Raw genomic sequence first — 26,269 nt, forward strand, 5'->3', positions numbered from 1 at the left:
GCTCACCACGTGCCAGGTCTGTGCAGGGAACCTCTGCGTGTATGATACATGTGTGACGCTCACCACGTGCCATGTCTGTGCAGGAAGCCTCTGCGTGTGTGATACATGTGTGATGCTCACCACGTGCCAGGTCTGTGCAGGGAGCCTCTGCGTGTGTGATACATGTGTGACGCTCAACATGTGCCAGGTCTGTGCAGGGAGCCTCTGCGTGTGTGATACATGTGTGATGCTCACCACGTGCCAGGTCTGTGCAGGGAGCCTCTGCGTGTGTGATACATGTGACACTCACCACGTGCCAGGTCTGTGCAGGGAGCCTCTGCGTGTGTGTGATACATATGTAACGCTCACTACTTGCCAGGTCTGTGCAGGGAGCCTCTGCATGTGTGATACATGTGTGACGCTCACCACGTTCCAGGTCTGTGCAGGGAACCTCTGTGTGTGTGTGATACATGTGTGACGCTTACTACGTGCCAGGTCTGTGCAGGGAGCCTCTGCGTGTGTGATACATGTGTGACATTCACCACGTGCCAGGTCTGTGCAGGGAGCCTCTGCGTGTGTGTGATACATGTGTGACGCTTACCACGTGCCAGGTCTGTGCAGGAAGCCTCTGCGTGTGTTATACATGTGTGACGCTCACCACGTGCCAGGTCTGTGCTGGGAGCCTCTGCGTGTGTGATACATGTGTGACGCTCACCACGTGCCAGGTCTGTGCAGGGAGCCTCTGCGTGTGTGATAGATGTGTGACGCTCACCACGTGCCAGGTCTGTGCAGGGAGCCTCTGCGTGTGTGATACATGTGTGATGCTCACCACGTGCCAGGTCTGTGCAGGGAGCCTCTGCGTGTGTGATACATGTGTGACGCTCAACATGTGCCAGGTCTGTGCAGGGAGCCTCTCCGTGTGTGATACATGTGTGAAACTCACCACGTGCCATGTCTGTGCAGGGAGCCTCTGCGTGTGTGATACATGTGTGACGCTCACCACGTGCCAGGTCTGTGCAGGGAGCCTCTGCATGTGTGTGATACATGTGTGACGCTCACCACGTGCCAGGTCTGTGCAGGGAGCCTCTGCGTGTGTGATACATGTGTGATGCTCACCACGTGCCAGGTCTGTGCAGGGAGCCTCTGCGTGTGTGATACATGTGTGACGCTCAACATGTGCCAGGTCTGTGCAGGGAGCCTCTCCGTGTGTGATACATGTGTGAAACTCACCACGTGCCATGTCTGTGCAGGGAGCCTCTGCGTGTGTGATACATGTGTGACGCTCACCACGTGCCAGGTCTGTGCAGGGAGCCTCTGCATGTGTGTGATACATGTGTGACGCTCACCACATGCCAGGTCTGTGCAGGGAGCCTCTGTGTGTGTATGATACATGTGTGACGCTCACCACGTGCCAGGCCTGTGCACGGAGCCTCTGCGTGTGTGTGATACATGTGTGATGCTCACCACGTGCCAGGCCTGTGCAGGGAGCCTCTGCGTGTATGATACATGTGTGACGCTCACCATGTGCCAGGCCTGTGCAGGGAGCCTCTGCGTGTATGTGATACATGTGTGACGCTCACCACGTGCCAGGTCTGTGCAGGGAGCCTCTGTGTGTGTGATACATGTATGACGCTCACTACATGCCAGGTCTGTGCAGGGAGCCTCTGCGTGTGTGATACATGTGTGACGCTCACCACGTGCCAGGTCTGTGCAGGGAGCCTCTGCGTGTATGATACATGTGTGACGCTCACCACGTGCCAGGTCTGTGCAGGGAGCCTCTGCGTGTGTGTGATACATGTGTGACGCTCACCACGTGCCAGGTCTGTGCAGGGAGCCTCTGCGTGTATGATACATGTGTGACGCTCACCACGTGCCAGGCCTGTGCAGGAAGCCTCTGCATGTGTGTGATACATGTGTGACGCTCACCACGTGCCAGGTCTGTGCAGGGAGCCTCTGCGTGTGTGATACATGTGTGACGCTCACCACGTGCCAGGTCTGTGCAGGGAGCCTCTGCATGTGTGTGATACATGTGTGACGCTCACCACGTGCCAGGTCTGTGCAGGGAGCCTCTGCATGTGTGTGATACATGTGTGACGCTCACCACGTGCCAGGTCTGTGCAGGGAGCCTCTGCGTGTGTGTGATACATGTGTGACGCTCACCACGTGCCAGGTCTGTGCAGGGAGCCTCTGCGTGTGTGATACATGTGTGACGCTCACCACGTGCCAGGCCTGTGCAGGAAGCCTCTGCATGTGTGTGATACATGTGTGACGCTCACCACGTGCCAGGTCTGTGCAGGGAGCCTCTGCGTGTGTGATACATGTGTGACGCTCACCACGTGCCAGGTCTGTGCAGGGAGCCTCTGCATGTGTGTGATACATGTGTGACGCTCACCACGTGCCAGGTCTGTGCAGGGAGCCTCTGCGTGTGTGTGATACATGTGTGACGCTCACCACGTGCCAGGTCTGTGCAGGGAGCCTCTGCGTGTATGATACATGTGTGACGCTCACCACGTGCCAGGTCTGTGCAGGGAGCCTCTGCGTGTGTGATACATGTGTGACGCTCACCACGTGCCAGGTCTGTGTAGGGAGTCTCTGCGTGTGTGTGATACATGTATGACGCTCACCACGTGCCAGGTCTGTGTAGGGAGTCTCTGCGTGTGTGTGATACATGTGTGACGCTCACCACGTGCCAGGCCTGTGCAGGGAGCCTCTGCGTGTGTGATACATGTGTGACGCTCACCACGTGCCAGGTCTGTGCAGGGAGCCTCTGCGTGTGTGATACATGTGTGACGCTCACCACGTGCCAGGTCTGTGCAGGGAGCCTCTGCGTGTGTGATACATGTGTGACGCTCACCATGTGCCAGGTCTGTACAGGTGTCATACATGCAGGATGCGGCAGTGCCGGGTGACGCATGCACACAAACCATGAACACAAACTTGGGCTCCAGTTGCAGATTCCATAACAGAAAGTGCCCCCTCGTCCCCTATCACTTCCCTTACATGCCACCTGCCAACCAGCTTTACCATCTCATACCCCTCTGCCAACCAGGTTTCCTCACATGCCGCCCTGTCCACCAGCTGTGCCCTTACATGCCCCCTTCCTGCAAGCTTTCCTCACATGCCCCATTGCTCTTCCCTGATATGTCGCCCGCTGCCCACTGTAATTTCTCTCACATGCCACCGTCTGCCCATTATATTTTCTCCCAAACGCCCCTATCCAGCTTCTGTCACACATGCCTCTCTGTCTGACATTTCCCGTAACACCAGTGTGCCCCACTTCCCCAATTCTCTACGGCTGCTGCACAGGGAGCGCAGGGACCCCTGGCAGTGTATCATGTGACTGCAGCAGCCATGACACTGAGCAGGCGGATGTGACGCCCCAGCTGCTCCGTGCTCTTCAGTCAGTGCTGCTGCCTCAGCCGCCATAACCCTCCGGGCTCCATTTATGTAAAGTGCAGACAAACATATGACATCGCTCCTAGTCTTACCACACACTTCTCACTTGTGTTACGTCTCTGGCGCACTGTTGTATAATTGTACATTTACCTTGTGTAGCCATGGAAAGCTGCGTATACAATTACCTGTACGGTGGGAATGCGTTAGAAGCACCACATATGGCCGCAGCGCTGTAACCAGGAGAACGGGGGGTCGGGGATTATTTGCAGATTTACATTTGGTACAATCATGTGATTTATATGTTTTCAGGTGTTCGACCCTCTGAGATTTTCGCCTGATAATCCAATCAAGAAACACGCGTACAGCTTCATTCCCTTCTCAGCCGGATCAAGGTATATAACGCTTCTGCACCACTAATCCCAGCATGTGCTCTGGTAGGCCAATAGGGGGAGCTATACAACGCCACCGCAGATTCAACCGCAGGATTTAAAGGGGCCACAATATTATACCCTAATGATTTGTGTTTAATATTGCTTCTGTAACCTAGCGGCAGAAACGGCCACATACGTGTCATAGTCCACTTACCCCAGAGTCCATTACCTGCCGGAGAGCCACATACATGTCATAGTCCACTTACCCCAGAGTCCATTACCTGCCGGAGAGCCACATACATGTCATAGTCCACTTACCCCAGAGTCCATTACCTGCCGGAGAGCCACATACGTGTCATAGTCCACTTACCCCAGAGTCCATTACCTGCCAGAGAGCCACATACGTGTCATAGTCCACTTACCCCAGAGTCCATTCCCTGCCGGAGAGCCACATACGTGTCATAGTCCACTTACCCCAGAGTCCATTACCTGCCGGAGAGCCACATACATGTCATAGTCCACTTACCCCAGAGTCCATTACCTGCCGGAGAGCCACATACATGTCATAGTCCACTTACCCCAGAGTCCATTACCTGCCGGAGAGCCACATACATGTCATAGTCCACTTACCCCAGAGTCCATTCCCTGCCGGAGAGCCACATACGTGTCATAGTCCACTTACCCCAGAGTCCATTACCTGCCGGAGAGCCACATACATGTCATAGTCTACTTACCCCAGAGTCCATTACCTGCCGGAGAGCCACATACGTGTCATAGTCCACTTACCCCAGAGTCCATTACCTGCCGGAGAGCCACATACGTGTCATAGTCCACTTACCCTAGAGTCCATTACCTGCCGGAGAGCCACATACATGTCATAGTCCACTTACCCCAGAGTCCATTACCTGCCGGAGAGCCACATACGTGTCATAGTCCACTTACCCCAGAGTCCATTACCTGCCAGAGAGCCGCAGACGTGCCGATGTCGCACCCGGTGGAGCCATTGTTTGCGGCGTCTAAGTCAAAAGGGAAACACGTCTTTTTAAAGTAACCATAATATGATAAAAAGGAAAATGGCGCTTAGCGTATCGCCCAACACTGAAGGAGGGCAGAGTCTGGACTTATATGGTGCATTCTCATGCCATACAATCCCACGCCCCCTATTGCGCACATTAGCGTTCTCCTGCTGGTGGCTTGCACAGAACTCTGGGAGCGAGCAGCTGGTCAGCCCCAGCCAATCCCGGCATAGTGTGCATGATTCTCCCAGGAGGGCGTACGGGGCGGTGCCAGACGGTGGTAAGGGGCTAAGTGATGGCGCAGACTTCCTATACACAGTGAGTGGGGTGAGGTGGGGATGGGGTCAGGACGGGAGCGGCGAATAGAGAGGGGATGTGGCTGGACAGACCGTGTGGGTGGCGAATCCAGGGGCAGACTGAGGTGAGCCCGCAAAAACTAGTGAAGCCTTCCACCGCAGAATGGCTCCTGTGTGTGCGCCAGTTTCCCGAACATCGGAACACTGTGGAAAGGATCGAACAATCGATACAACATGAATAAGACCCTTTATGTGCATACTAGCATTTCATCCAATCACATTGTGAGACTGAGATGTAATAGACACTTTCTATAGGGAAGCAATTCTATCTATTATATAACTGGATTAGTACAATGTTATTTTGGTAACTATTATTATATTTTGTTTATCCCCCCCAAAAAATTCCTTTCTTATTTTACCAAAATGCCATCGTGTGGGGTGGGGGGGTGGGGTGGGGGGGGGGGCGGACGCCAGAAACATGTATGACAGGGGGTGCACAATGTATAGTTACGCCCAGAGCCGGCCTTAGGCATAGGCAAACTAAGCAAATGCCTAGGGCACCAGCAGCTTCTGCTGATTAAAATGATGGTGGTCATTCCGAGTTGTTCGCTCGTTATTTTTTTCTCGCAACAGAGCGATAAGTCGCTAATGCGCATGCGCAATGTCCGCAGTGCGACTGCGCCAAGTAAATTTGCTATGCAGTTAGGTATTTTACTCACGGCATTACAAGGTTTTTTCTTCGTTCTGGTGATCGTAATGTGATTGACAGGAAGTGGGTGTTTTTGGGAGGAAGCTGGCCGTTTTATGGGCGTGTGGGAAAAAACGCTACCGTTTCCGGTAAAAACGTGGGAGTGGCTGGAGAAACGGGGGAGTGTCTGGGCGAACGCTGGGTGTGTTTGTGACGTCAAACCAGGAACGACAAGCACTGAACTGATCGCAGATGCCGAGTAAGTCTGGAGCTACTCAGAAACTGCTAAGAAGTGTCTATTTGCAATTTAGATAATCTTTCGTTCGCCATTTTACTATGCTAAGATTCACTCCCAGTAGGCGGTGGCTTAGCGTGTGCAATGCTGCTAAAAGCAGCTTGCGAGCGAACAACTCGGAATGAGGGCCGATATGCGGCATGCCTATATTCTGTGTGTGACTGCGGCTTTATCTGCATACGAAATGCTACGTTGCAGTGTATTCCTGGAAATCACTGTAATGTAGCATCTCGTATGCAGATACAGCCGCAGTCACACACAGAATACAGGCATGCTGCTTGTGTATCCTAGCCATATAGTAATGCAAATAAGATGTATTTTCATAAAGAAAAGGCGCACAACGTTAGCAGAGCTGCCAGCTGACTCATGCCAGGTATCTCCTGCAGAACTAGCGGCGGTGCTAGGGGGCACCATATTGGTTAGGGCCGGCTCTGGTTACGCCACTGCCCCTCTACCAGGCTTAGTACATATGCCCCTTGATCTGTATTTGGCATTTGTGTTTGTACATAGATTTTATACTGAATATATGAATTTGTTACTGTCACACCCGGTTCTCTCTCGTGTATATAACACTTCATGACATTATTCTACTGAGTACATATCGGGTAATGTAACGGTATCATGTGTCGCTAACACGGCCATATCAAACCTTGCGCCTGATTCAGAGTCCGTTGGATCTGCGGCGCATGTCGTAATAGTACTGATGTTCGGTACCTCGGGGGGCAATGGGACCACCCTTATTGTACGTGGCACATTGCACAAACCTTCAAACACGTGAAAATGCCCTAAGAAGTGCGCCTCGCTGTGGATATCGCAACATGTGCCCCAATATAAGTGTAGAATGAGACCCAATCTCCGGCACCTCCATAAGGGGCCTATTTATTAACATTATTTTTACACTGTTTTCACCCCCTTTTCACATTATTTTAGTATCACCTGAATGTATTAGAGGGTATTTGGGCAGATTTCATGAAAAACTCCTCCAAACCCTTTGTCATATTTTTAGTAATCCACATCGCATTCCTCATACTTATAATGGGAAATACGATGTGACTGAATTTACTAAAACATTCTTTTTTAAATACCGCAGTAGGGCCCTCATTCCGAGTCGTTCGCTCGGTATTTTTCATTGCATCGCAGTGAAATTCCGCTTAGTACGCATGCGCAATATTCGCACTGCGACTGCGCCAAGTAATTTTACAATGGAGATAGTATTTTTACTCACGGCTTTTTCATCGCTCCGGCGATCGTAGTGTGATTGACAGGAAATGGGTGTTACTGGGCGGAAACAGGCCGTTTTATGGGCGTGCGGGAAAAAACGCTACCGTTTCCGGAAAAAACGCAGGAGTGGCCGGGGAAACGGGGGAGTGTCTGGGCGAACGCTGGGTGTGTTTGTGACGTCAAACCAGGAACGACAAGCACTGAACTGATCGCAGATGCCGAGTAAGTGTGGAGCTACTCTGAAACTGCTAAGTAGTTTGTAATCGCAATATTGCGAATACATCGTTCGCAATTTTAAGATGCTAAGATACAGATGTGTCCACTATTACCTTTCTGAAAAAAGTATCATGGCCTGCCGTTCATGGCACGAGATAAGATTTCCTCTTAAGATATACACGGCAAGCCATGTGTATCTCCTCTGAAATATAGTGCAGTACCACTTTTCAGACAGCAGGTGGCATTTTCAGAAACTGAGCAAGCAGAAAGTCTGATAAAGAGATTCTAGAGGGAGTAGTTCAGACCTGATTCTAGCAGCATTTTATTTGCAAATGGGCAAAACCATGGGGGTCATTCCGAAATGATCGCACGCTAGGTTGTTTTGCAGCGGTGCGATCAGGTCGAAACTGCACATGCGTATGCACCTCAATGCGCATGTGCGTCGTACGGGTACAAAGCGGATCATTGCTGAGCAATGGATTTAACGAAGAATCGATTCGCACAGCAGATCGCAAGGAGATTGACAGGAAGAGGGCATTTGTGGGTGGCAACTGAACGCTTTCTGGGAGTGTTTGGAAAAACGCAGGCGTGTCCAAGCGTTTGCAGGGCAGGTGTCTGACGTCAATTCCGGACACGAACAGGCTAAAGTGTTTGCCCCGAATTTACATCAGACACCCACCCTGCAAACGCATTGGCACACCTGCGTTTTTCCAAACACTCCCAGAAAATGGTCAGTTGACATCCACAAATGTTTTCTTCCAGTCAATCTCCTTGCGATTGTCTGTGCGAATGGATTATTCATTAAATCCATTGCTCAGCAATGATCCACTTTGTACCTGTGCGACGCGCCTGCGTATTGCGGGGCACACACATGCGCAGTTATGTCCTGATCGCAGCTCAGCAAAACAACCTAGCGTGCAATCAGGCCTGCATGACCCCTATGGTTTTGCCCATCTGCTAACAAAATTGCAGCTATGGGGTGTCATTCCGAGTTGATCGTAGCCCTGCAAAATTTTGCAGGGCTACAATCAGGAACAGAGACATGCGGGGGATGTCCAGCACAGGGCCAGTCCGCCCCGCAGGTCAGTTACGCCCCCCCCCCCCTGCAGAAGTGCAAAAGTATTGCACAGCGGCGATGCTTTTGTACTTCAGGAGTAGCTCCCGACCAGCGCAGCTTTAGCGTGCTGGCCGGGAGCTACTCATTACTACACGGCCCGCAGCGGCTGGTCAGCAGCAGCGATCGGGTCAGAATGACCCCCATGAGCCATATGTGCAGGGCAATTTATCCATCATGCACACGGGAATATCAGCTGCAGCAGCTAATTGTGAAGTATTAATATTTTTCAAATACATCTCTCATACTAACTTCCAACATGTACCTGGCTCAATGTTGCCTATATGTTTAAAAAAATCTTTTTCCTTGTGATTGATAATGTGCTGATGAAGAGTTCATACAAACTCCACACAGAGATTCAATATAGAAATTATGATACTAACTAAAAGGCACTATTAATACTTGTCATTTTTTGCAATTGTTTGGTGGTTAAGGTGTGAGTAGAGAGAATTTTTGGTATTTCAATACCACATATATTTCATTGGGATCCGGTCTGAAGATCGACAGTGTCTGCCATACAAGTGGGTGCTGCGTCTGTCTGCCACAAATCGGTCCAGCGCTGAGGCTGTGTTGCCATAATAAGGAACCGGGTGCTCTGTGTGCCATACACGTGGGTGCTGCACCTGTCTGCCACAAATCAGTCCTGTGCTTGGGCTGTGCTGCCATAATAAGGAACCGGGTGCTCTGTCTGCCATACAGGTGGGTGCTGCACCTGTCTGCCACAAATCAGTCCTGTGCTTGGGCTGTGCTCCATAATAAATCACTGGGTGCTCTGTCTGCCATACAAGTGGGTGCTGTGCCTGTCTGCCACAAATCAGTCCTGTGCTTGGGCTGTGCTCCATAATAAATCACTGGGTGCTCTGTCTGCCATACAAGTGGGTGAAGAAACATGAGACCCAGGGCCTGATCAGCCATAAGGCTGCAGCCTGGATAGCTGAGTCCTGGGGGGCGCAGCACTGGCACAATAGATGCTTAGGCTCTACCTACTACTGGAAGCTGCAGATTCCATGCAGATCGCATTGGAAGATGGCCCTTATAGGAGACAGATGCCAGGGGTATTACTAGACCATTACCCAGCGCTACCCAGAATGAGCATGTAACCCCCTGGCTCTAAGCATATAACCCCTATGGCAAAAAGCATATGTAACCCCTGGCAACGAGCATGTAACCCCTGGCCACGAGCATGTGACCGGGTCAGACTTCCGGTCAGCAGAGTCAAGGATGCCGGTGGCTTCTCCTCCCACCTCTAGCCACCAACAGCACCATGGGCAGCTACATGGACATCTGTATGTGCAGGGCAATTTATCCATCAGGCACACGGGAATATCAGCAGTGGCAGCTAATTGTGAAGTATTAATATATCTCCAATACATGTGGGAGTGCCAGTAGTGTCCTCGGTGCAGAGGTGCAGGTGGTGTAATCAGTGCAGGAGGTCTGGCAGTATCCCCAGTGCAGGAGTGTCAGTAGTGCGGGAGATGTCCTCCTTGCACTTGGTTGATGGTACAGTGGACACTTCTGGCACTCCCGCACTGCCAGCACCCCACTGCCCTCTTTTTTGGAGGCACAAGTATTATTTATATATTTTTAAAAAGATTATTATTATATATATATATATATTTTTTTTTTTTAATGGGATGGGAAAAACCCCCCCAAAAAATTGCGTGGGGTCCCCCCTCCAAAGCATAACCAGCCTCGGGCTCTTCGAGCCAGTCCTGGTTCTAAAAATCCGGGGGGAAAATGGACAGGGCATCCCCTGTATTTGTAAAACCAGCACCGGGCTCTGTGCCTGGTGTTGGTGCAAAAAATGCGGGGGACAAAAAGAGTAGGGGTCCCCCGTATTTTTTACACCAGCATCGGGCTCCACTAGCTGGACAGATAATGCCACAGCCAGGGGTCACTTTTATACAGTGCCCTGCGGCCATGGCATTAAATATCCAACTAGTCACCCCTGGCCAGGGTACCCTGGGGGAGTGGGGACCCCTTCAATCAAGGGGTCCACCCCCCAGCCACCCAAGGGCCAGGGGTGAAGCCCGAGGCTGTCCCCCCATCCAAAGGCTGCGGATGGGGGGCTGATAGCCTTGAGAAAATTGAAAGAATATTGTTTTTTCCAGTAGTACTACAAGTCCCAGCAAGCCTCCCCCGCAAGCTGGTACTTGGAGAACCACAAGTACCAGCATGCGGGAGAAAAACGTGCCCGCTGGTACCTGTAGTTCTAATGGAAAAAAATACCCAAATAAAAACAGGAGACACACACCGTGACAGTAAAACTTTATTTCACACATGTCGACACACACATACTTACCTATGTTGACAGTGGCGTAACTAGAAATTTTTCTCCCCCAAGCCAAAAAATTCTTCGGCGCCCCCCCCCCCATCCCCCATAATTGGGAGGAATAAAGGGGTAAATATGCGCGCGCCAGCAAAAAAGGGGGCGTGGATTCGTTGGGATGGGCGTGGTTTCGTTGGAATGGGCGTGGCATTGCAGGAAAAGACTACCTTATACCCCAGTTTTGCAACCTGCACGCCCAGACGTTGGCCACCACAGGAAAGAAAAATAATCCTGATTCATGCCCCTTACATTATTTGTAATTTTTCCTCCTTATAGTAATGCCCAGTATACATTATGCCACATACTGCAATGGCCCTTAGACAGTATGCCACACACAATAATGCACATGACACAGTATGTACACACCATAATGCCCCCGACACATTATGCCACACACCGTAATGCCTGTGACACATTATGACAGGAATCGCAATGCCCGTTATACATTATGCTACACACTGCACTGCCCCTGATACATTATAGCACATACAATGTCTGTGACACATTATGACACACACTGCAATGTCCGTGATACATTATACCACACACTGCAATGCCCGATACATTATAGCACATACAATGCCTGTGACACATTATGCCACACACTGCAATGACCTTGAGACATTATACCACAATGCCCGTGATATAGTATACCATACACCGTAATGCCTGTGACACATACCGCAATGCCCGTTATACCCTATGCCACACACCGCAATGTCCGTTATATATTATGCCACACTGCAATGACCCTGAGACATTATACCACATACCACAATGCCCGTGATATAGTATACCACACACCGTAATGCCTGACACATTATGACACACACCGCAATGTCCGTGATACATTATGCCACACACTGCAATGACCCTGAGACATTATACCACATATCACAATGCCCGCGATATAGTATACCATACACCGTAATGCCTGTGACACATTATGACACACACCGCAATGTCCGTGATACATTATGCCACACACCGTAATGCCCATTACACATTAAGTCCTACAGTAAGGCTTCTAATTACTTTTCAATTACCTGCTCGTTTTCAGGGGTTTCATGCACTGGGTGTCATGCTCATTGCCAGGGGTTTCATGCTCTTGGTTCCATGCACGGTGCCAGGGGTTTTCATGCTCAGGGTGTCATGCTCGTTGCCAGGGGTTTCATGCACTGGGTGTCATGCTCGTTGCCAGGGGTTTCATGCACTGGGTGTCATGCTTGTTGCCAGGGGTTTCATGCACTGGGTGTCATGCTTGTTGCCAGGGGTTTCATGCACTGGGTGTCATGCTCGTTGCTAGGAGGTAGTCCTTGTTGCTAGGGCTGTGCTCCCAGTGCCACATATGTCTCCAGTGCCAGATATTCCCCCACGGTGCCAGGTACTCACATGCCCCCAGTGCCAAATATAGCCCCCCCCATGTGCCAGGTACACATATACCTCCCCAGTGCCACATTATCCCCAGTGCCAAATATTCCCCCACAGTGCCACATATGCCCCCAGTGCCAAAATATGCCCCAGTGCCAGATATTCCCCCCCAGTGCCACATATGCCCCGTGCCAGATATTCCCCCCCCAGTGCCACATATTGCCCCCCCAGTGCCACATATGCCCCAGTGCCAGATATCCCCCCCCGTGCCACATATGCCCCAGTGCCAGATATTCCCCCCCAGTGCCACATATGCCCCGTGCCAGATATTCCCCCCCAGTGCCACATATTGCCCCCCCCCAGTGCCACATATGCCCCAGTGCCAGATATCCCCCCCCGTGCCACATATGCCCCAGTGCCAGATATTCCCCCCAGTGCCATAAATGTCCCCAGTGCCAGATATTCCCCCCCCCCTCCCTGCCAAATATGCCCCCAGTGCCAGATATTCCCCCCAGTGCCATAAATGTCCCCAGTGCCAGATATTCCCCCCAGTGCCATAAATGTCCCCAGTGCCAGATATTCCCCCATTGCCAGATATGCCCCATCAGTGCCAGATATGCCCCCTCAGTGCATCGTTCCCCCCCCCCTTCCTCCTCCGCCGCAGCCGCCACCGCTCCCCTGCTGTTAGGAGGGACACGGAGGGCACAGTGCGCGCCTCTCCTGTGTCCCTCCTGTGTCTCCGGCAGCCGCGGGTCATTGTAATAAAGGAAGTGCTCACGAACGGCACTTCCTTTATGAGACCCGCGGCCGCCGGAGACCCAGGAGGGACACAGGAGAGGCGCGCACTGTGCTCTCTGTGTCCCTCCTAACAGCAGGGAGGAAACGAGACCGCAGACTGACATGCGGACGCTCGTCCGCATGTCAGTCTGCACTAAATCAGTGGCGCCCCCGCAGCCCCTCGCCCCCAAGCCACCGCGAGGGCTGCGGGGGCAGTAGTTACGCCACTGTATGTTGACTGTTTTCTGCCCAGCGATATCGGTGATCACACGGGCTCAGCAAGATCACTCAGCACACAGAGCTGCACCAGCGATGTGTGCTGAGCGATCTGTCACTGCCCGTGTTTGCAATAGAGAAAACATGGGTGATGACTAGATCTTTCAAGCATGCAGGGACGCACATCACTATCGCTATAGTCCATACACACATAGAGATTTGTGCTGTATTTCTAAGTGACTCAGCAAATCAATTAGAAAAGCAAATGCTATATGTAACAGAAAAGTACCTCAGCGCCAAAAAGAGAGATAAGCTGCACACAGATAGGTCAAGCGGTATCCCCAATACCAAAGTAATTAACGTGACAAAATAAAGGTTAGACCAAATGTAGTGCGCTAATCAGAATATAATTAGAATATAATTAGAATATAATTAGAATGATACTTCCCTCACAATTCCTTTCACATGTGGTATCCCATGTATTTCAGACAAATGGAATCCATATATAGGGAAGAACAAAATTCCAAATTTCCCTCACAATTCCTTTCACATGTGGTATCCCATGTATTTCAGACAAATGGAATCCATATATAGGGAAGAACAAAATTCCAAATATAGTGTAGTATGTTAAAAGACAATAACAAAATGTTTAATACAATCAAATGCAAAATCTCCAAAAAACCATTGTAACAATTGATATGGCGATCAAATGATGATGAATGGCAAATTACCAGAATATGGTGCAAAATAAGCCTTAAATGATGCCTATAGCAATGTGGTTTGCTGCTGAATTATCCACAAATAACTTGAAAACAGAAAAGTGAAGATGGAGGTTTACCAGAATTCAACAGGGTATGTGCCTTAAAGATGTCAATTTATGGAGGCGTTTCAGTCCTGAGGAAGGGAGATTTCCCGAAACGCGTTGGCTCTGTTTGACAGGAGAACTACTGCTGAAGGGAGATTCACCAGACTGACGGAGTAGCGTGATCTTTGGAGACAGGTTCCGGAGCCATTGCCTCCATAAATTGACATCTTTAAGGCACATACCCTGTTGAATTCTGGTAAACCTCCATCTTCACTTTTCTGTTTTCAAGTTATTTGTGGATAATTCAGCAGCAAACCACATTGCTATAGGCATCATTTAAGGCTTATTTTGCACCATATTCTGGTAATTTGCCATTCATCATCATTTGATCGCCATATCAATTGTTACAATGTTTTTTTGGAGATTTTGCATTTGATTGTATTAAAAATTTTGTTATTGTCTTTTAACATACTACACTATATTTGGAATTTTGTTCTTCCCTATATATGGATTCCATTTGTCTGAAATACATGGGATACCACATGTGAAAGGAATTGTGAGGGAAATTTGGAATTTTGTTCTTCCCTATATATGGATTCCATTTGTCTGAAATACATGGGATACCACATGTGAAAGGAATTGTGAGGCAATTAGAAAAGCAGCCCAAATCGCTATGTGTGTGTGATCGTATTCAGGTCATTCTGATGTACAGTATTGCCAGCTTTAGAGTCCAGTTCTTAATTGTGTAGGTGTGAAAATCTCAGTGTGAGAGGCCTTTGAAGTAGATTCCTTGGGGAATAGAGTTACAGCACAGTAACGTGTATTCTGGGTGGGGGAAGGGCTGCTGTCCTGGAATTTGAAATAAACAGTGAACTTTTAGCAATTCAGAGCCTCAGTTTATTAATGCAAAAATTGGGGTTATTTGTTACTCAGAGCACAGAGGTGAATGAAGTCTAAAGTGACATTAAAGAATAAGTTAATTAAAACCTAATAGTGCTACAAGGTAACGGAACATATTATAAGACTTTGCAATGATAAAATAATTCCAACTAAATAGTATAAATATACTGTAAGTTAGACAAAACTGAATGCAATCACTTGGATGCTTTGTACAATCCATACACAATTACAGAATACAGTGTTGCAGAGGTGACTACTTTTTTTTTTTAAACAATTTTCAAGATTGCATAACAAATGTAATACTAGGGTGAAGTACATGTTACAGATAAAATATAATAAATTAATTAATTTAAGCAGGTAGTCTAATTTTGATATTTCAAGCATTTGCAGAAAGGATGAGTACGATAGGTAAAGGGCCCTTTATGCAAATTATATGCATTATTCGTTTGCGTACTGTCTTTTTTGATGTGTCGACATATGGCCTGTCGACCAATATTGGTCGACCTAATGACTGTTGACCTTCTTTTTGTCGACAATATGATCCATTCCAATTACATGCAGCTGGCTTGTCCATTTCTTTCTATAATCACTGGCAGCACAGAAAATAAATGGTCTACATAATTATTACAGGTCTCCAATGTAAGTACGTTTTTCCAAAATGTATTGATGCCATCAATCAGTTGCTCTTTTGTCCTTGGCTTACATTGAGAACGAATATAACTTTTCATTTGAGACCACACTAGCTCGATAGGATTCATGTCCGGTGATCTGTGAAAAGTCAATAAAGGGAGAGAATTTAAATATGGAATATTTGGCATTTCATGCTTTACAGGAAGCATCAGTCTACAGGGCAAAACTGTACTTACTCTGGTGGTGTGCGTTGCCAAATGATGCCTTTTTCCTCTATGAATTTGGCCGAAGCACTATGTTTTGGATCATTGTCCTGGAACATTCGATGTCCAGATGACCAATACTTTCTTACATACGGCACTAAAGTATCATTAATGATCATGGACTGGAAGAATGTTTTATCCATGATACCTGACGTAGAACAATAAAAAAAACAGGATTTTATATACCTACCAGTAAATCATTTTCTCGTAGTCCATAGACTTACAGTAGTCACTGGACAGTAGTTCTAAATAGAAAATATTGAAAAACAACATAGTAATGTACATTACTACTGTACTTTATATGTACCTTCAAAAATTAAAATTGGTCCTGGGCCTCTGCGGGAGATACCACCCCACACATGTACTTTTAATGGGTGCTTTGGAGATGGCTTAAATGATAAATGGCCACGTTTGCGGAAGGACCTCCTTGCAAACCTCTCAAGTGCTACAGAAGTTTCATCTGTAAATATGACATTGTCAAAATTTTCTCCAATAGCAATCCATTGACGAGCCTGTTGAACTCTCTTTTCCTTGTTAACATCTCTAATCATGTGAGTCATCCTGTGAAAGGAATGTAAAATGGGATACATTTTACAGTGGAAATAGGATAATTGAGCGTCCAAACTAAGATAATGTTAAAGAAAAATCAGATGCTGATTTCAGAGATGTAATTAGTTTACCGCACTGTATACAAACTGTATAGAAATTGTATTATAATTGTAATTGAAATTTCAATTTACTGTACAGTACCTAGCACCGGCATAAGTCCAACCAAGTTGCCTCCGCATTCTTTTTATGCTACTACAGGAGATGTCAAGGCCATACTCAGCTTGCAGAATACGACGGAGTTCTATGGCAGTAAGCTCATCATTATCAGCAGTCAGCTCATCTACTATTTTCTTGACTCTCCTAAAGTACAGTCGATGAAAAATTAGAGATTATAATCAAAATGTAAAGTACTATCTATAGTATATCTATGCCAATTCAGCAAGAATACAGTATTGTCAAAGAGTTTAAATAAACACAAATGACAAGGGTGTATCGTACTGTATGTGTATCGGCAGAGCCGGATTAAGACCATGGGGGGCCTGTGGCTCTTAATACTGTGGAGCCTCTAATAAAAAGAAGGCAGCTCCCCAAGCAGCACACGGCGGACCTGCTGACCTGCCCTGCACTACCGTCCCCACTGCAGCAGTGGCCACACAGACAGGACAGCTGAGCTGAGCGACGGCTCAGCTGTCCAATAATGTATGAATGAAGTAGCCAGTCATTGGATGGGCACGCAGGCTGCAGGGACTGGCTGCTTCATTCATATATTATTGGACAGCTGAGCTGTCGCTCAGCTCAGCTGTCCTACCTGTGCGGCCGCCTATGCAGCGAGGACGTGAGCCGGGAGCCCAGCACCGCACATTGGATCGGAAGAGAGATCCGATCTGTGGTGTGGCAGGGGGCCCTTTGGAAAGGGGGGCCCGGGGTACGTACTCCCCCCCCCCCCTTTAATCTAGCTCTGTGTATCGGTGTTCTCTCCTCCAGCGATTTTGAGCTGAAAGCAGCTCCCTTTTGGTTGTTTGAGCTGCTTTTGTGAATAATGTTGAAAAGCATACCATATAGATGCCTCTGTTGAAGTCACAGTATTTGCGGTCATCCTCCTGGCTAATGCTCCTACCGGTAGCCTTTTAGTTGGAGTGGACATCTTATTCGCTTTAACCGCAATGTGACCGCTTGTCCTCCCGGCCGGTACTTTCACTCCTGGCCTTATCCGGAGTCAATGGGCAGATGGTTACACAGCCATTTCCCTGCTTTGGGGATGTGATTCAGCCAGCCAGCTGATGGATAATGATCCGCTGCAGTCTGTGTATGGAGATGGTGACAGACGCGTTTCCCAGCCTACTCAATAGCATCGGCCGCTTCCTCAATTTTTTTATTTTTTATGTGATGCCGGCCGGCACTAAGTATAATTGTGAAAAGGAATATTGATAGAAATAAAAATATTTTTTAAATATCCACAACAGATGTGAATAGCGCTCTCTCGATTGTTTTTTTTTCTCTAATTCAGATCTATTCACTTGCTAGCTATTTTTTGCAGCGCTGCGAACAGATAGACGCCACCTATAGGGGAGTGTACTTTAGCTTTGCAAGTGTGCGAACGCGTGTGCATCCGCCCTGTACAAAAACAGCTTGTGCAGTTTCTGAGTTGCTCTGACCTAACTCAGCCGCAGCGATCCCTTCAGCCTATTCAAGCCCGGAATTGACATCAGACACCCACCCTGCAAATGCCTCAACACGCCTGTGTTTTTCCAGACACTCCCAGAAAATGGTCAGTTGACACCCACAATCGCGCTCTTCCTATCAATCTCTTTGCGATCGGCTGTGCGAATGGATTCTTCGCTAGAACCAGTGCACAGCAACGATCCGCTTTGTACCCATACGACGTGCCTGGAAAAATTGACTACTGGGACCTACACACGTAGCGATTTAGGCTGCTTTTCTAAGTGATTTGAGTGAATCGCTTAGAAATTCAGCACAAATTGCTCTGTGCGTGGACTATAGCAATAGTGATGCGCATCCCCGCGCTTCACTATCGCCCATCTAGTTAGTTCAAGCATGTGTGAAAGATCTAGTCATCTCCCGTGTTTTCTCTATTGAGAACTCGTGCAGTGACAGATCGCTCAGCACACATTGTTGGTGCAGCGCTGTGTGCTGAGCGATCTGAGCAATCTAATACCCCGTGTGTAGGCCCCATTATTCAGCAGCAGAAAAGAAAAGTATAATATATCCATTGGATTAAAGAGAAGCAATAGGTTATAGCAATACAGTAACTGAGACAATTTAGGCTTTGTTCATGAACCCATAATAATCTCTGGATTACACACTGAATTGAGAAAAAAATAACTGCGTTCTCTCCCTCTTTCATCATCAAATGCTGTTCATACTTATAGTAGGTAGGGATGAGCGGGCTCAGATCTACAAGATCCGAGCCCATCCGAACTTCCCGATCCGAGCCGGGATCAGAGTCCGGCTCGGGTTTTCCTTCCAGACTCAGATCCCGGAACAAGTCAAAACGTCATCATCCCGCTGTCGGATTCTCGCGAGATCTGGACTATATGCTATTCCACACTTCTTGCTGCAATTATCACTCCAGCATTGCAGAGGGAACAGGACGGACAAGTCTGTTGTCTGTCTGTGGGAGGGTGGCGGGAAGGGTGGCGTGGGGTGGGTGCTGGTTCTGCTGTCGGTGCTGTTGTCCTGTGCTGTAACAAATCAGTCCAGTGCTTGGGCTATGCTGCCATAATAAGTCACTGGGTGCTCTGTCTGCCATACAAGTGGGTGCTGCATCTGTCTGCCATAAATCAGTCCAGTGCTGTGGCTGTGCTCCATAATAAGTCACTGGGTGCTCTGTGTGCCATACACATGGGTGCTGTGTCTGTCTGCCACAAATCAGTCCAGTGCTGGGGCTATGCTGCCATAATAAGTCACTGAGTGCTCTGTCTGCCATACAAGTGGGGGCTGCGTCTGTCTGCATAAATCAGTCCAGTGCTGTAGCTGTGCTCGATAATAAGTCACTCAGTGCTCTGTCTGCCATACAAGCGGGTGAAGAAACATGAGACCCAGGGCCTGATCAGCCTGGATGTCTGAGTTCTGGGGGGAGGCGCAGCACCGGCACAATAGATGCTTAGGCTCTACCTACTACTGGAAGCTGCAGATTCCATGCAGACAGCATGGAAGATGGCCCTTTAAAAATGGCAGCTGCCTTCTAGGAAACATATACTAGAGGTATTACTAGACCATTACCCAGCGCTACCCGGAATGAGCATGTAACCCCCTGGCACTGAGCATGTAACCCCCTGGCACTGAGCATGTAACCCCTATAGCAACAAGCATATGTAACCCCTGGCAACGAGCATGTAACCCCTGGCAATGAGCATGTGACCGGGTCCGACTTCCGGTCAGCAGAATCACGGATGCCGGCGGAGTGCTGGCAGTATCCCCAGTGCAGTTGTGCCGGCGGTATCCTCAGTGCAGGAGTGTCGGCAGTGTACGAGTGCCAGAAGTGTCCTCGGTGCAGGGGTGTCGGCAGTGCTGGCAGTATGCTCAGTGCAGGGGTGCCGGTGACTTACTTACCTGCTGCAATGTTTTCAACCTGTTCGGTCCTAGCTCTGACGTCAAACACCCGCCCTGGACACACCTGCGTTTCTCTCACCACGCCTGCGTTTTTCTTACCACTCCCCGAAAACGGCTACAAACGGTGAGTTGCCCAGGAACGCCCTCTGCCTGTCGATCTTCATGCGATCGGCGCTGCGATCGTTTTTTTTCGGTCCCAGCGTCGTTGCCCGGCGATGGCCATGCGTGCACGACAACTTGCTGCGATCGAGTAGTAATGTCCGCCTAATGCTGGCCATACATCAGGAAGATATCGTTCCAACCAGCCAACTAGTTGGCTGGTTGGAGCGATAATCTGGCAGTGTGTGGGAGCAAACGATTATCAGCCGTTTGCTCCCACACGCTGAAAAACGTCCAGAAACGGTCTGTCCAACTAGTTGGGAAAATCAAACTTGTTTGATTTTCCCAACTAATCGTTCAGGTGTAGGGGAAACTTTCCCCCCAACTGAACGATAAGCAGGCGGACACTAACCAGCAGTGTCCAACTACTTCTTCCCCATCACTACCTACTGGGCAGCACGAGCCGGGAGGTGCAGGGGCAGCTGCGGCAGTTCATCACTGCTGCCGGGCTGCCCCGGTCACAGCGGGACCCCGTGGAGTGGCGGCGGCGGAGGAGCGGGAGGAGGACCAAGGGCAGCTACGGTAGCACATCACTGCTGCCGGGCTGCCGCTGTCACAGGACACCCAGCAGTGGCACCCCTCCCGCGATACCCCACGATCGCGGCACCACCCGCACCCCACCCATGATTGCTGCACCCCCGCACGCCACCCCCGATCACTGGCACCCCACCTGCGGTTGCGGCAACCCCGCACACCACCGCAGTTTACCCGCAATCGTGCCACACACACCCCAGCAGCTTACCCGCAATCGCGCCACCCCCCGCAGTTTACCCGCAATCGCGGCACCCCCGCATATCAGCCACGATCGCGGCACCCCCCTGCATATCACCCGCGATCGCGGCACCCCCACCCCCCGCACCACACCCGCGATCGCTGCACCCCCCGCACCCCACCCGCGATCGCTGCACCCCCCCCCCCCGCACCACACCCGCGATCGCTGCACCCCCCGCGCCCCACCCACGATCGCGGTACCCCCGCACCCCACCCACGATCGTGGTACCCCCGCATATCATCCGCGATCGCGGCACCCCCCGCATATCACCTGCGATCGCGGCACCCCCCGCATATCACCCGCGATCGCGGCACCCCCCGCATATCACCCGCGATCGCAGGACACCCAGCAGTGGCACCCCACCTGCGGTTGCGGCACTCCCCGCACCCCACCTGCGATCGCGGCAACCCCCCGCACCCCACCCGTAATCGCTGCACCCCCCGCACCCCACCCATGATCGCGGTACCCCCGCACCCCACCCACGATCGCGGCACCCCCCGCATATCACCCATGATCGCGGCACCCCCCGCATATCACCCACGATCGCAGCACCTCTGCTCCCCTCCTGCAGTCACTGCCCCCCCAAGATCGCGGCACCCCTTCCCCCTCACCACCACCAGGGCCAACTCCAGCCCGCACCGGCTCCCGCACCGGTAATTCACCCCCCCCCCCCCGCGCCCGCCAGCCTCCCTCCGCCCGCACCGGCTCCCGCACCGCTAATTCACCCCCCCAACCCGTCCGCCAGCCTACCTCCGCCCGCACCGGCTCCCACATCGCTAATTCCCCCCCCCCCGCGCCAGCCTTCTGTCACTTCAGACGCGCACAGAGCTAATCAGGTGAGTGCCACGGAGTGGCGCTTCCTGATTGGCTGAAGAGACACTTCTGTGACAGCTGTCACGGGGGTGTCTCTGCATTCGTGGAAAGGGGTCCCATGTGTAAACATGGGACCCCTTTCAGTCCGTTTGGTCCGGGTGTTCGGTTTGTTGTTTTGCCAAGTACGTGGATTATAATCTGGACCCTGGATCAGGTGAGTATAATTATCTTTTATTTTCAGGTACCCGTGGATTCTACTTGGAGAAGAGGACCGACTGCTTTGTGTCAACATTGGTAAGTATGTGTGTGTCGACATGTGTGAAATAAAGTTTTACTGTCACGGTGTGTGTCTCCTGTTTTTATTTGGGTATTTTTTTTCCATTAGAACTACAGGTACCAGCGGGCCCGATTTTCTCCCGCATGCTGGTACTTGTGGTTCTCCAAGTACCAGCTTGCGGGGAGGCTTGCTGGGACTTGTAGTACTGCTGGAAAAAACAATATTCTTTCAATTTTCTCAAGGCTATCAGCCCCCCATCCGCAGCCTTTGGACGGGGGGGACAGCCTTGGGCTTCACCCCTGGCCCTTGGGTGCCTGGGGGGGGACCCCTTGATTGAAGGGGTCCCCACTCCCCCAGGGTACCCCGGCCAGGGGTGACTAGTTGGATATTTAATGCCACGGCCGCAGGGCACTGTATAAAAGTGACCCCCGGCTGTGGCATTATCTGTCCAGCTAGTGGAGCCCGATGCTGGTGTAAAAAATACGGGGGACTCCTACTCTTTTTGTCCCCCGTATTTTTTGCACCAGCACCAGGCGCAGAGCACGGTGCTGGTTTTAAAAATACGGGGGATCCCCTGTCCATTTTTCCCCTGGATTTTTAGAACCAGGACCGGCTCGAAGAGCCCGAGGCTGGTTATGCTTTGGAGGGGGGACCCCACGCAATTTTTTTTCGGGTTTTTCCCATTCCATTTGAACAAAAAAAAATAATAATAATCTTTTTAAAAATATATAAATAATACTTGTGCCTCCAAAAAAGACAAACCAAGTACCTAATCCCTTCTAATATAAATAGATATGCTATTACCCAAAAAAAAAAACACCAAAAAAAACATGTTTTTAAATTTTTTTATTAGATTCCGCCAGCAAAGTGTGGCGGATTGAAAATGACCGAAACCGAAACGTTAAGCTGGCAGAACAGGGTCACGTATGTTCTTGATTTTTGAAAAGTCCTAGAGTGCCGCCTATCGTTTGTGATATGTTTGCTTTTTGAAGCTCAGGAGGGCACCAGGCAAGCTGTACATTTTACTACATTGGGAGTGCCAAATATCTACATCTGGTATATATATATATATATATTTATTTGCCTTGGCAGCCCAACCATGCTGGTATCCATAGTTCAGTATAAAAATAAGTAAATCTAATAAATGTATGGTGGTGAAAGAAAAGCCCAGTTTCACTGAAAAAAAGACACTTCTGCATGTTTTGAAATGAAAAAACAAAACAAAACTGAAGAACTGTAGGCAGGCACTGTCCGCCTACTTCGGTGACATCACAAGTTGGACAGAAGTTGGAAGGTTGGTTGGTCTGATGAAAAGTTGGTTAGATGTGTGGAGCACTGGTAAAAAGTTGGTGAGATGTGTGGGGCACTGTTTTAGTTGAACAGACAAGTTGGATGGTTGGAAGTTTGGAGTGTTGGAGAAAAGTTGGTCTGATGTATGGCTAGCTTAAGTCCAGACCTACTTAGAAACTGCACAACATTTTTTACCATAGCAGGCCTGCACAAGCGATTGCAGCCTTGCTATGGGGAAAAAACAACCCTCATAGGCGGAGATACGGGCTGCAAAAAGCAGCTTCGTGCGATCAACTCGTAATGAGGCCCTTTATTTGGAAATATTTTATCATTGCAAAATCGTATATGTTCTTTTACTCTATAGCACTAAAGTTTTTCTTAACTTATTATTTAATTTCACTTTAAACTTAATTAACCTCTGTGCTCTGAGCAACATACTGTATAGTAACATCCCCCAGCCAGGATAAAATCTGTACCCACCAAGGAGTCTACTTCAAAGGCCTCTCACACTGAGATTTTCACACCTACACAATTAGCAATTAGACTCTAAAGCTGGCCATAAATCAGAACGACCTGATTACAGTGTCTATTTAACAGCAATGTTGGTGGAAAGCTACGTTACGTGATGCACTGGACACCCAGTGGTGAAACTATGAATTGTCATGAATTGTCATTGCACAACATGATGGCCCAACAACAAAAGGAATTCATGTCATGCCAAATTTACTGCCATTGCACTCTTTTCAGAAAGGTAATAGTGGACACATCTGTACACTCCCAGTAGGCGGCGGCTTAGCGTGAGCAACTCTGCTAAAATCGCCTTGCGAGCGATCAACTCGGAATGAGGGCCTGTGCCCTGTGATAATAACAGCTCAGGCTGGCGAGATCACAGGGCAGCGCTGCGATGTGCACCCTTTGCCCGGCTTTCTCTATGTGTGTCCGATGGTCACACAAACTGATCACAGTGTAAAAAATAACAAAAAAGTATAAAAACCCCAAAACATACTTACCAGTCCCAGGAGCCGGTGTGCGCTGCTCCGGTGAGCGCTGCCGGGCGCCGGGTCCCCAATGTGCTGCGCTGTGACTCCGCTGCAGTAAAGTGACGCTGAAACCGGCAGCTCACTTTACATACCGCGGGTCACAGCACAGAAGAAGGTTCCGTCGCCCGGCAGCCTCCTGGAGCAGCGGACACCGGCTCCTGGGACTGGTAAGTTTTTCCGGTGCGGGAGAGGGGGGAACCCGGTGGCAGTGGGTGAGACTGGCGGTGGCGCATGCGCAGCAGGACATCGGGTATTTTTATGGAAAATACCCGGATGATGCTGTGATGAGGCCCCGCAGGGATAGGGCTTGTCTGCTAGCTCTGTCCCTCCATGCGATAACCGATCCATCCATGTGATGTACTCAATGATCGCAGTGCGAGTCTGGTCGGGATTATCACCTGCGGATGATGGTAAATAGACCTCTGTGCACCAAGGAACACCCCAAAATAATAGTCCTCAACAAACCTTTATCTCATTTCAGTAACCTCACTTATATTTCTTAAGTATAAGCGCGGTCTGGAAATGGGGTATTTATGCACTGACGCACTCATTGGTGGAAGCCATTTGTGTTATTCCCCCCTGACCCCGATACCACCCTACTGCCCGGGAGTTCTGGGAATGCTCCACTTTCCGGGCTCTCATCCTCACAGCAGCATTGGGAAGATACGCAGGCGTATCTGTGACTGCGGCCTCTGATGTCACTAGTAACCAGCACCATTACTGGGGGATATCGTTACCCAATCTGCTCCTAATGAAAGCTAGGCTACACCCTCATCAACACAGACTGAGCTCACAAAATGGCCGCCGGCGCTGCGTGTAGCTGCCCGGTGCTGCGTGATGGGGGATATAATGTACATAATTACACGGAATAACATATAACCTCTGTATCCTATTTCCCAGAAACTGCATTGGACAGAACTTTGCCATGCACGAGATGAAAGTCGCCGTCGCTCTGACGTTACAGAGATTTGAGCTGACTCCAGATCTGGACAAGGACAAAGAGCCACTGAAAGCCGTTCTGATAGTGCTGCGCTCTCTGAACGGCATTCACGTGAATCTGAGGAAACTGCAGAGTAAATCGTGAACGCAGGAGGCTGTTCTGTGCTGTTATTGTATGTTCTGCTTCTATGTCAGAGAGATCAGTAAATGTGAATGTGATGTACTAACAATGCCTGATGTCCTTATTTACTGTAACCAGAAACATCGGGCCTGACGGACGGAACCAATATGTATTTCCAGCGGGGAATGTGTACGCAACGACTGTGCGAATATATGCAAACGTCACAGCCACCTGGACTTGTACTGAGGCGCCACCGGCAGCTTTGTGAGTCCCAGCAGCTGCATACAAACACGCAGCATCTGTAGAGGAATAGACCATTATCGCCTGTGGTCTCGCAACACGGCCGGAATAAGTAAGACGCTGGACACATTGCAGCTGCAGGAGATCGCAGTCTCTGCCTCAAACGCATGCTGAAGATGGCTGCGACACACCTGCGTATTTCCCCACAGTCCCTGACTGTCAATCACTTTGCAAATAAATTGTCTCTTTCAACACCGTCCCCAAATCCATTGCAGCACATGAGCAGTGTGACTTAAGATGCCTGCGCAGACCGCCGATGATCGCTACATTGCAAAATCTCGGGGTAGCGTCAATCTCTGAAATAGGCTCATAGGTCAGTCCTGCATAGTGTTCTAAACAAGACACAAAGAGAAAAGTTGTCCCCATCTCACTAACTAGTACCAGCAATAAGATACGAGCACTACATGATTCCCCCAGCTCACTAACAATTACCAGCAATAAGATATGAGCACTACATGATTCCCCCAGCTCACTAACAATTACCAGCAATAAGATATGAGCACTACATGATTCCCCCAGCTCACTAACAATTACCAGCAATAAGATATGAGCA

At 49.6% G+C, this 26,269-nt stretch overlaps 1 protein-coding gene across 2 annotated transcripts in view; it reads left to right on the top strand.

Moving 5' to 3' along the window:
* Positions 1-25,525, top strand: part of LOC135005155 (cytochrome P450 4B1-like) — a 38,668-nt gene extending 13,143 nt beyond the window's left edge. For both annotated transcript variants that reach the window (XM_063951907.1, XM_063951906.1), the window contains exons 2-3: positions 3,685-3,767; positions 25,257-25,525. In XM_063951907.1, the coding sequence (XP_063807977.1) occupies positions 3,685-3,767; positions 25,257-25,440 (267 nt within the window). In that variant the 3' untranslated portion in view covers positions 25,441-25,525. The remainder of the gene's footprint in view (positions 1-3,684; positions 3,768-25,256) is intronic.
* The last annotated feature ends 744 nt before the right edge of the window (positions 25,526-26,269 follow it).

This window comes from Pseudophryne corroboree, unplaced genomic scaffold (assembly GCF_028390025.1).
Source record: "Pseudophryne corroboree isolate aPseCor3 unplaced genomic scaffold, aPseCor3.hap2 scaffold_1972, whole genome shotgun sequence".
NCBI classification, from domain to species: Eukaryota; Metazoa; Chordata; class Amphibia; order Anura; family Myobatrachidae; genus Pseudophryne; species Pseudophryne corroboree.